Here is a 12,094-nt window from a genome sequence, read left to right as displayed (position 1 = left end):
TTTAGTCATGCCTTTTGGCCTTACCAATGCACCTGCTGTTTTTCAGAATCTGGTGAATGATGTGTTAAGAGACATGCTCAATGTTTTTGTCTTTGTCTATTTAGATGATATCCTGATCTTCTCCCCTGACGAGGAAACCCACATTCAACACGTTCGCGCTGTTCTGGAAAGGCTACTACAGAACCAGCTCTTCGTGAAAGCAGAGAAATGTGAGTTTCACCAACCATCAGTCTCGTTTCTGGGGTTTATCCTCGCAGAGGGGGAGATCAGGATGGACCCGCAGAAGGTTTCTGCAGTCCAGGATTGGGCCACTCCCAAGAATCGTAAGGAGGTACAAAGGTTTCTGGGATTTGCTAACTTTTATAGAAAGTTTATCAGGTGGGCATTGGGGCCTTCTTATCCCAAGTAGATACCAAGGACGGTAAATTACACCCCTGTGCATTTTTGTCAAAGAAATTAACCACGTCAGAACAGAATTATGATATTGGGGACCGCGAGCTGTTGGCCGTAAAGGTGGCACTGGAGGAATGGAGGCACTGGTTGGAGGGGGCTCAGATCCCATTTCTGGTATGGACAGATCATAAAAATCTTGAGTATCTAAGGTCAGCTAAAAGATTAAATGCCAGACAGGCTCGTTGGGCTATTTTTTTCAGTCGCTTCAACTTCACTCTCTCGTATTGTCCCGGTTCCAAGAACGGTAAACCTGATGCCTTGTCACGAAAGTTCGACCCAGTTAATCATGTCTCTGAACCCAAAACAATCCTGCCCAATTCATGTTTCTTATCAGCCATCACTTGGGACATCGAGACCAAAGTTGAGGCGGCTGGGAGAAAAGCTCCAGCACACCCTGATTGCCCTGTAAATAAACTATTTGTGGTTAACAAGCTTAGAGGTGAGGTGATCGAGTGGGCCCACACCAATAAGATCTCCTGTCATCCTGGTATTCAAAAGACCTTATGGGTGGTCCAAAATCGGTTCTGGTGGCCTAATATGGCCCGTGATGTCACTGATTATGTGAACGCTTGTAGCGTTTGTGCGGCTCACAAATCTCCTCACCATAAGCCTCAGGGGGAACTCAGACCCTTGCCCGTTCCTAAGCAACCCTGGTCTCACATAGCTTTGGATTTTGTTACTGGTCTGCCCTCCTCTAGTGGTTACACAGTTATTCTCACTGTCATTGATAGAATGTCCAAGATGGCACATTTTATTCCTCTCCCGAAGCTTCCCTCAGCCAGAGAGACTGCAGAAGTCATGTTAAATAATGTGTTTAAGATTCACGGGTTCCCCCAGGATGTTGTGTCAGACAGGGGCCCTCAGTTTGTGTCCTGTTTTTGGAAGGAGTTTTGTAGGTTGCTTGGGGCAACGGTCAGTCTCTCCTCTGGGTTCCACCCCCAGACCAACGGCCAGTCGGAACGAGCCAATCAAGAGTTGGAGAAGGGACTTCGCATCATGGCTTCACAGCACCCGGGGACTTGGTCGGAGAAGTTGGTTTGGGTAGAGCTGGCACACAATTCACTGCCTTCAGCCTCGTCTAGTTTTTCGCCATTCCAAATTGTCCACGGTTACCAACCTTCTCTTTTTCCCACCACAGAATCAGACTCATCTGTTCCATCCGCATTGGCCTTGGTGAGGTGCTGCAGGAGAACCTGGGAGCGGGCTCGTCAAGTCCTCCTTAAGAGCTCTTCAGCCTACAAGGTCGCTGCGGATCGCAAGAGGTCCTCTGCTCCTGCTTACATCTCTGGTCAAAAGGTCTGGCTCTCCACCAAAAACCTGCCTCTCAGAGTTGAGTCCAGGAAGCTCGCTCCCAGGTTCATTGGCCCATTTCCCATTTCCAAGATGGTTAATCCTGCAGCTGTCCAGCTGAAGTTACCAAGGTCAATGCGGATTCACCCCACCTTCCATGTTAGCCATATTAAACCCGTTAAGTCCAGCCCTCTCTGCCCTCCGGCCAAGCCCCCTCCACCCCCCCGGGTCATCGATGGTGGTCCGGCCTTCACGGTGCGACGTCTCTTGTCTGCTCGCCGTCGGGGAAGGGGAATTCAGTACCTGGTGGACTGGGAGGGATACGGTCCTGAGGAGCAGACGTGGATCCCGTCACGTTTTGTTTTGGACCCTCAACTCATCCAGGACTTTCATGCTACTCACCCTGATGCTCCTGGGCCTTCAGGAGCCGGCCCTTGAAGGGGGGGTACTGTCATGATCCTGTTTTTTCTGTTAAGTTTTGTTACCCATTTCATGTTCACGTTTTGTGTCTTGTCTTGTACTTCCTGTTTTATTTTGAAGTGTTCACCTGCCTCTCCTTGTCTCCGTAGGTTTTACTTCCTGTCTGGCGCTGTCACACCTGCTCCCTGATTGTTCCTCCCCAGCTGTGTCTCATCAACCCCCATTACCTCATGTATTTAACCCTCATGTCTTCCCCTGTCTTGTTGCCAGTTCGTCGTACTTCACAGTCCTCGTCCCAGCACTCTATCTTGTCTCGTCTTGCCGGTAATAACAGTTTTGTCTTTTGATCTAGTTTTTGCCTCACGATTTGGATACCTTTGCCAGCTCTGATTGTTATTCTGTGTACCATACCCTGCCTGTCTTTTGAATAAACCTCGTTCTTGTCAACTGGAAAAGAATTGAGCCTTTGTGTCCTTTCCGAGCCACGTTCATGACAGCAAGTCATAATTTCCATGGCCACCAGAGGTGCTTATGAGGCAAGAGTAAACATTTGCTTTCTTTTTATGCATCTGGAATAACAAATGCTATGTGGAGAACACTCTGTACTCACCTTAGTGAGGTCACATCTGAGGTTTGACTAGCTTTGCTAAAAACACAGGTTTTACTCTCTTACTGACTCTTACTGACAAAATTTTAGTTTACACGCATTGAGAAAAAATATTTTTATGGATGTGATCAAATTATAGTTATGATAAATTTGATTTCAAGAAAAACAAAAACAAAACCGGGTAAATTATCGCTTAATTACTGAACATGTTATGGTCATTTGAAATGTTTAACCATACCTAATTGGGGCTGCTCTCCATATACCATACAGTGCTGTACGCACAGATCATTGATTTTTTTCTTTTTTAGTTTTTCTGACTGAGGCTAGTCTGTCTCTTTGCACACATTTGAGATTTTACAAAATACTGCAGAGGTTGAATAGGAGCCATAGTGTAGACACGAAGTGTCATGTAAAGACAAACAAGAATTACAGCTTCCCATTTGAATGCCTCCACAAACCAATCAAGTTTCTCCCACACTTTACATCCATGTCTGTGAAAACATGGATGCTTCAGACGCATCTTCTCTATAGAACACAGAGTTTGGCTTCACCTGGTGAAGTTTCAAAGTGGATACCAAGATTAGTGTCTGCATTTCAGGTCTGACCAAATGTCTCCCCTTCTGTTCTTTAGATATGACATTGAATAATGGCCAGAAATATGTTTTTGCAGAACATTATGATGTTACTGTGAAGGTGACCTTTGACCTTTTGGATATAAAAATGTCATCACTTTGATACTGATATTCTATTAGACGGATGTCAAATTTGATCAGAACTTGAGTATCTTGAGTTAGAGCCAAAAACATATTTTGTGAGGACACAGTGACCTGACCTTCAACATTCCACCACCAAATTCTAATCTGTTCATTGTTCAGTCCAAGTGGACGTTTGTGCCAAATTTGAGGAAACTCCCTCACGGCCTACTTGAGATATCGCATTAACAAGAATGAGACAGATGCAAGGTCACAATGACCTTGACTTTTGACCACCATAATCTAATCAGTTCATTCTTGAGTTCAAGTGGACATTTGTGTCAAATTCGGAAGAAATTCAAGGCATTCATGAGATATCGCCTTCACAAAAATGAGATAGACAGACAGACAGACAGACAGACAGACAGACAGATGGACGGACAACCAGAGAACATAATGCCTCTGGCCACGGCTATCACCAGCGCAGATGGATAAATATTTCAAAATGTATGCAAAAGTTCAACTGACATGCAAAATTGTATTACAAGCTTGTACTCAGATGGAAATACAACAACCTGCTGTGCCAAGGAGCAGATGCAAAAGCAGCACACATTTCTTTTTTACTATTTACTAGCATTTTACTAATTTTACTTTTGCCAAACCACACCACACATTTGTGCAGCAAAACTTGATCTCCTACTTGAAAACTGTTGATAAACGTGTTTGATTAGATATGGTCTGCAGACATGCTTGACGATTTAGCCTGATAGTAGTACAAGAGAAAGGCTCCGGGGGGTGTCCAAAATACAAAGAGTTCATCCTTTGAGCAGTATCAATGTGCTGTGCTCAGTAAATTTCATACCAGTCTGCTTATTCCTTTTTCAGAATTGTGTGTTGAAACAGATGGTGCAAGAGGAAAGGTCACAAGGACACCAAAAACCATTAGGGACCATAAATATCCACATCTAATTTGATGGAAATGTGATAACTAATTCCCAGATGTTGGCAGGAGCGTTGTTGAAATGGGATTTTGGGCCTGATGGCGGAGCTAGCGGAGAGATCTGGGGGTCATTACAGCCCCTAGGAACTGACCTCTGAGGTATTAAAATCTTTAAACAAAATGTCATGGCAAACTGGGTAGCTGTAGATATGATCAGATATGATGGATATATTTTCAGTAATTATATATTTCCTTACAATTGATTAATACTACACTCACTCTCTGCAAGAAGCCCAACACCTGAATGAATACATACTTGCACAGAATTAGCAGCAAAAAACCCCCATGCTGATTAAACCTAAAATACAAACCTCCATAACACCTACTCCATCCTCCTCATCACCTTTTTTTCTGTCTAATAGAAGTGCAATTACAAAGGTAGCTCTGCGGTGGTGAAGTGAGAATTGGGATTTAATGAAATGTACACATGGTTGTACAAATGACATCCATCTGAGTGTGGTAATAATAAGGACACATTGTTCAGGAGCTTTCAATGTAATGAACTAACCGGCCATGCACTCATTCCCAGGGACCATAAAAATTCAGACAGAAGTGCTCCAGCGAGCCAACGAGCTCAGAGCCTGTGCTTTTCTACCAGCTCACTCAGGCATGGCATTCCCCAGGCCCCCCAGCCTGCTGCTAGCCTGAATAATGCAATTCCAATATCAACTCCAATTCTCCACTCTAACAGCTGTCTGCTTGTTTTCCCATCACCTTCTCTTTTCAGGCTGTGTGGCATATTGCAAGATGGAAAATACTGCCTTGCTGACTAAGGCCTCTGAGCTGTTTAAATATGGAGGAGAATTGCTTTTGTTTCTGTGGCATCTTCAGGTGGTCATTTAAAGGGGAGGCAGGGCAAGATTCCAGTGGTGAAAGACAGTGAAACTGGTTAGAGAAGGACAAGTTAAAGTTGCAAGACAGTGTCTAACAACATACAGAGTCTAATGGGAAACGTGTGGCTGATTGTACTGTATATTTGGGGCCTGATGTATGAATCATGCACACACAAAAAAAGATGCATTCACTATTTCCTGCACATAAATTTGTGCATAATGCATATATAATGATTGTGCAAACCTCACACATACTTTGGACCATGCATACACATAGCAGTTTGTGTTTCATTTTTTGCATAGTACTGTCTTTGTGTGACAGTGTTATGCATCTTGATCAACGTGTTCACTAGCTACGGAAGGAACGTAGAAATGGCCTTCCCACTGACTCCCTGGCAAAAATCATTGGAGACTGGCATGACTGTCTAAAAGAGGTTGTGGTATGCTCATCTTTTAAGCTAGTAGTGGTACACATTATGAAACTAGACAACCTAAGGCATCCACTGGTACCAACCATGTCGGCATAGCTGGTTTGGATGGGGGGTAAATATTGCTCAAAGTTAGGTCACGGGAACAACTGGCATGGGCATTTTCAAAGGTGAACTCCCTTAAACTCTCTCCTCAAGATATCTGAATGAAAATGGGTTCTATGGGTACCCACCAGTCTCCCCTAAACTTGACAACTTTTGTTCCCAGTGAATGTTATGTTCCTTACCATCAATGTTCCCTTCAAAATTAGTATGTTTTCTTTAGGGTATAATCACCTGAAAATAAGAATTCTGTTTTTGTTACCTTAGAAGAGGCCATTTATATCTACAGAGGGAGCAGGTCCTCATCCACGGACATCGCCATGTTTCACCGCCATGTTTCTACTGTAGCCCAGAATGGACAAACAAAATGCTGGCTCTAGATAGGGACATTCATGCTTTTGTGTTAGCCACCATGGTTTGCAGCCCCTCTGTGATGAGCAGGGTCAGAAATACTATGTAACATGAAACTGCTTTATCTAGTGTTTTTACCGGTTTAAATCATTGGGTCTGTTTGTTTTGGAGAGGAAGTGGCCTCCAAGGGTAATTCAGCTCCAGTTAAAAACCTCTTGAACATCTGGATCTTATTTTATCAGATAAAACAGGAGGGCACAGATAAGCAGGTCCTGGGCTAGTGGCCTGCCTCTGACATGCCAAATAGCGTCAGGTAACACTGATTTGTAACATGAAACTGCTTTACACTGTGTCCTAACTGGATGCAACGTGAGTGAGCGTCAGCGACTAAATCAGTTTGATTGCGCTGTTTTCTATTGGACTGACCTAACTGCCCACAAGCATTGCGGTGACTTGTTTTGACTTTCAAAGTTGGTTTTGGTAGCTTTTGTCAGACACCCTGTTTCTACTTTCATTCTGTTGCTTGCATTGGAAGTGCCACAGTGGTCGAGGAATGGCTGATTCACAAGGTTTAAATGAGGAATGACCTACAAGATGCCTCGTTTCAACTTCCCTATATATCAGCAGCATAACTGAATTTCTAAAATTCCATTATGGCTTTTGGTTTTGATGTGCCACCCAAGATATTCAGTATCCTCATTTAGCCACTCCTGTGAAGAATTTCTGGGGTCAACTCTGGTGCTCACAAATGCAATCTGTTCACACACCACGTAGATCTATTTAACCTTTTGTATCTCACAGTTTTGACATGCAGTTAAATATAAGTGTTGACAATGAAACTTAGCTTTTGGTATCATTTACATGTATGTTAACCTCTTGAATCCTAATATTTGACTTCAATTCATGCCTGAGTACAATACTGATACATAGGCAGCTGTATGAATATTACTGTGGGACACTAACAGTTTAAATACCTCTAGTGGCAATTGTAAGCCAGTGTGGGCCAGCAATTGATTAGCCCAGGGTCCAGCGGTGATCACCACACGCTTGGCTCGATAAACACCATTGGAGGTTGACACTGTCACAACAGGGCCAGGCTTGATGTCCATTACCTTCTCTTTGTCTCTTATGACCCCACCCAACTTCTGAAACTGCCCCTGGGAAAGGAAGAAGACGATTAAGAAAAAGAAGACTTTATTAATCCCAGAGAGGAAATTCAGTTTTTTAACTCTGTTGTCATATATACACAGGCCTGAAATACACACACATGCACACAGGAGCTATACATGCATTGAATGGAGAGATTTCAGAGTGGGAAGGCCGCCTTGGACAGGCACCCAAAGAAAGTGGGAATTCAGTGCCTTATTCAAGGGCACCATGGCAGTGCTCAGGAGGTGAACTAGCACCTGTACAGCTAGCAGTCCACATTCCATACTTAGTCTGCACTGGGACTTGAATCAGCGACCCTCTGGTTCCCAAGCCACACTTTTTCCATTTTTTAAAGCTGGAAATAAGATTCTCGATTTTTTGTTTTTTTCCAGTAAAATTGAGTAGTTCATGCGATGAGTGTTCAATCAATCAATCAATCAATTTTATTTATAAAGCCCAATATCACAAATCACAATTTGCCTCACAGGGCTTTACAGCATACGACATCCCTCTGTCCTTAAGACCCTCACAGCGGATAAGGAAAAACTCCCCAAAAAAACCCCTTTAACGGGGGAAAAAAAAAACGGTAGAAACCTCAGGAAGAGCAACTGAGGAGGGATCCCTCTTCCAGGACGGACAGACGTGCAATAGATGTCGTACAGAACAGATCAACATGATAAATGTGTTGTGAACCACTTGTTGGTGGGGGTGGAGGGTAGCATAAAAAAAAAACAAACAAAAAAAAAACTGAGGGTGAGCGATTCATCCAATTCATTCATCTATTTTTTTTTTTTTAGCAGAGGTGTAATTGAGGTTGAAGAGTTCTCACACTCTTGGTAAAATATAAATACCTAAATATTTTATACTGTAGAATCCCCAGCGTCTTCAGACAGTGGTAGTGTAGTTGTAGTTTGTTCCACTTTATTATGTAGCTGGAGACTGTGGACAAATTGTTAATAGTATTGAAAGTTTCCTGCAGTGACATGGAAGAGTTCTGTAAATATAATAATTAATCATCTGCATCAAAGCTGATTTCATGTTGTGAATTGGCAATTCAATTGAATTGTTTTGCTATATTCCTACTACAAGTGGTGCTATAAAAAAGGTGAATAGGGATGAGATGAGGTGACCTTGCTTGTGATTATTGTGGCTCTAGGTGAGGTGTACACTGTTCTTTTGCAATGGACGAATGACTCTCCAAAATCAAATTTGTGCAGAGTGCTAAAAAAAAAGTCCAGTTTACTTTACTGAATGCTTTTTCGGCATCTAATGGTATTACTATGATTTACGTTTGATTTTGCTGTGATATACTCATTAAGCTGAAAAACCTGAAAATTTTTTTCACATAATAAAAACAGTACTTTGGAGTATTATATATGATTATCCAGAATCACTAGAATTATGTTCTCATTTTTTTTATTATCAGATACATCAATAGCATTGCCTAATTGTATGAATAAAATAATAAGTATAATGTAATCTGTGTGTAAGAGAGCAAATTTCCAAATGAATGCTGTACTGGGCAGTTTTACTGGTTGACAGCTACAAACAGTGACAAGAAGTATATTCATGACTAAAAGGACAGAAATATGCATAAATGCATTATTTTCATCAGATTCAAAAAGCTGCACATACACATGATAATCAATGTGGAGCTGAGAGCACATGCAAGGGAAAATAGTGATCTAATTTCTTTGTCATTTAGGGTGGACTTAATCATATTTAATAGGTGAACATTTAAAATGATTAAACAAATAATTTTAGAACATTTTTTTCCTCCTGTTTTCATCATCATTATTTATATTTCACAGCACAAAACACAAGTTGGCTGTTGTGTGTGCTGTGGTACGTGTGGTCTAGTGCAGTGGTTCTCAACTGGTCCAGCCAGAGGGCCCAGATTTCTCCTTAGACATTAGTTTGAGGACCCACAGTTTAATACATTCAGCATCATACTTGAATTTGGCCATGTCGATGAGCAAGTTTGCTGTCTCTGTCAAGTAGCTGTTGGTTAGTCACTCATTCTACAGGAGAACACAGCAATTCAAAATAAAAGCTCTGTGCTGGAAATTTACTGCACTTAAAAAATGTTTGTTTGTTTGTTTGTTTGTTTTTTTTTACCTCTTTGACACGTTTGCAAGTAATTTTTGGTTCATTCAGAATGACCCCGCAACCCACCAGTTGGGAACCACTGGTCTAGGATACTCTATGAACAAGTGGGAAGTATGCCAGTGTTGCTGAATGCCACAAAAGTTTAAAAACTGTCTGCAGGAACACTTTCAGATCAAATCTGTGTTTATCCATAATTCATGCATGATTATGCTACAGAACCTTATATTGTCCTTAATTTAAAGAGAAGGCAGAGGTCCCTCTGTGCTCAATTGAGAACTGGTACCTTACCTCTGGCAGCAGAAGTGGAAAGATTTAAAGGCATACAAGAAGATTTACATTTGTGTGAATTTCGTGATCTCCAGGTTGTGGAAGATGAATTTCATTTTGTTTTTCATTGTCCTTTATATAGTGATTTAAGGAATTCTCTTTTTGAATCAATTCACTTAAATCCTGATCTATTTTGGAAATATGAAGGTGAGATTCTGTGTTGGTTATTTGAAAATAATGTTTTTGCTTTGGCAAAATTTATAGAAAAGGCGTGGTATTTTGTAGTATTTTGTACCCTGTATAACAAACTATTTTTTTTTTATTTGTATGTGTCCCTATTCTCAGAGGTTTTGTTATGTTATGTATTATGTCACGTGGTTATCATGGATGTAATCATGGAATTATTTATTGTTCAGTGTCTAATAAGCCCATGAGGGCTTAGACTCACAAGTCAGTCTTTAGATGCTTTGCTTAACTAAAGACTGATGACTTTCTCCCTGATTTTGTGTTTAGATGGGCGGATACAATTTCAGAGTTTAAAAAAACTCCCTACGTTGCAGAACCAACAGTAAATCTGCAGGGCGGTCCTTCGGTGGCTCGCTGAACTCTTGTGCTCATAAACATAGTCCGACTGCATTAAAAGTTTTAAACAACGTCACTGTAAGTCCTTCATTTCCACAATCTTGTGGACTGAGCACACGTTTGATAAAACGGAGTTTAATCTCTCGGCATCCATTTTCAAGCTCGGACGAGAAAAGGGGGAGCGCACATTTCCGGGAGGTCGTGTCCTTTTCAAAAATGCAAGAGGTGTCGCCGGCCGTTTTCTCCGGTGTGTTAAACACACTTTAGAAAGGAGTGTCCCCAGACTATCAGAAGCCGGAGATCTCTGATTGTCTGGTGGTGAGACTAATGAGGGCTGGGCACCAATTATGGTGTTTGACACTTAAATAAACAGATCAATCAATCAATCAATCAATCATGCATGTGGTCCAATGGTTCCAGAGTAAGGCCACTGTAGGGCAGGAATCTGACTATCTACATGCTGCATATATTCGGACATGTAACACATTGTTTAGGTTTATTGCTTAAGGTGCTTTAAGGTAATTTTTGCATGTTTTTAATTTAATTTTGTTTGTTTGTTTTGTAGTTTTTTTGCGCATGTTCGAAATTTAAAAATTCATTCATTCATTCATTCATTCATTCATTCATATTCATGTGAATTTTACGGAAGCCAGGTTACCACAGTGCATGAACACACTATCCGATTACCTACTTAACCTGATTTATCCATTTTCCCGAAAAAATTTACCCATAGGTGAACTGGGCTTTTGTATCACAACAAAATGCATAGTTCAGCCTGCCTTGGTCACTGCAGTCACTTGACCAAGAATGTTGGGGTGTGGTCATCAAACTGTTTAGAGCCCCAAACAGACCTGAGTTTCCTCTGCAGTAATGAGGGAAAATCAGAAGAGTTTGTTTTGGAAGAGAGAAAAAAGAAAAAATATTGAACTGTGCCACTCTGAGATACGAAGTTAGCCACATCCACTGCGACAAACACTGCTCAAAAAAAATAAGGGAGCACTTGATTGTCACAGTATAACACAACGTTAGTTAAACCTCAGGGCTATCAATCTGTCCATTTGGGCAGCACAAGTGATTGTGAATCAGTTTCACCTGCTTTGGTGCAAATGAAAGTGACAACAGGTGCAGTAGAGAGGCAAAAGCAAGACAACCCCTAAAAAGGGAATGGTTTTGCATGTGGTGATCACAGACAGTTGCTCTCTCCTTATCCATCCTGACTGATTCTTCACTAGTTTTGTGTCCTGCTAGTGTCCTTGTCACTACTGGTAGCATGACGCAGTCCAGCTCCTCCAGGATGGTACATCCATACATGTGGTTGCAAGAACATTTGCTATCTCCCAGCACAGTCTCAAGAGCAAGGAGAAGACACCAGGAGACCGGCAGTGACACGAGGAGAGCTGAACAGGGCCGTAGAAGGACATCAGTCCAGCAGCAGTACCGGTATCTGCTCCTTCATGTGAGGAGGAAGAGCACTGCCAGAGCCCTACAAAATGACCTCCAGCAGGCTACTGGTGTGCATGTTTTGACCAAACTGTCAGAAACAGACTCCATGAGGGTGCCATGAGGGCCCAAGGTCCTCTATTGTGACCTGTGCTCACAGGCCAGTACCATGCAGCTTGATTGCCATTCACCAGAAAACACTAGAATTGGCAGGTCCAACCCTGGTGCCCTGTTTTCTCCACAGATTAGCACAGGTTCACACTGAGCACATGTGACAGGCGTAAAAGAGTCTGAAGATGCCGTGATGAATGTTATGCTGCCTGTAACATCATCCAGCATGACTAGTTTGGTGGTGGGTCAGTGATGGTCTG

The 12,094-nt window shown here is 42.1% G+C and overlaps 1 protein-coding gene across 1 annotated transcript in view; it reads right to left on the bottom strand.

Moving 5' to 3' along the window:
* pipox (pipecolic acid oxidase) overlaps window positions 1–12,094 on the bottom strand; it is a 90,610-nt gene that overhangs the window by 45,579 nt on the left and 32,937 nt on the right. The window contains exon 4 of the mRNA XM_049576813.1: window positions 7,151–7,333. Within this exon, the coding sequence (XP_049432770.1) occupies window positions 7,151–7,333 (183 nt within the window). The remainder of the gene's footprint in view (window positions 1–7,150; window positions 7,334–12,094) is intronic.

Source organism: Epinephelus fuscoguttatus, linkage group LG5 (assembly GCF_011397635.1).
Source record: "Epinephelus fuscoguttatus linkage group LG5, E.fuscoguttatus.final_Chr_v1".
In the NCBI taxonomy this organism is placed as follows: Eukaryota; Metazoa; Chordata; class Actinopteri; order Perciformes; family Serranidae; genus Epinephelus; species Epinephelus fuscoguttatus.
The sequence above is the reverse complement of the archived record's forward strand: the minus strand, read 5'-3'. Positions and strand labels throughout refer to the sequence as shown.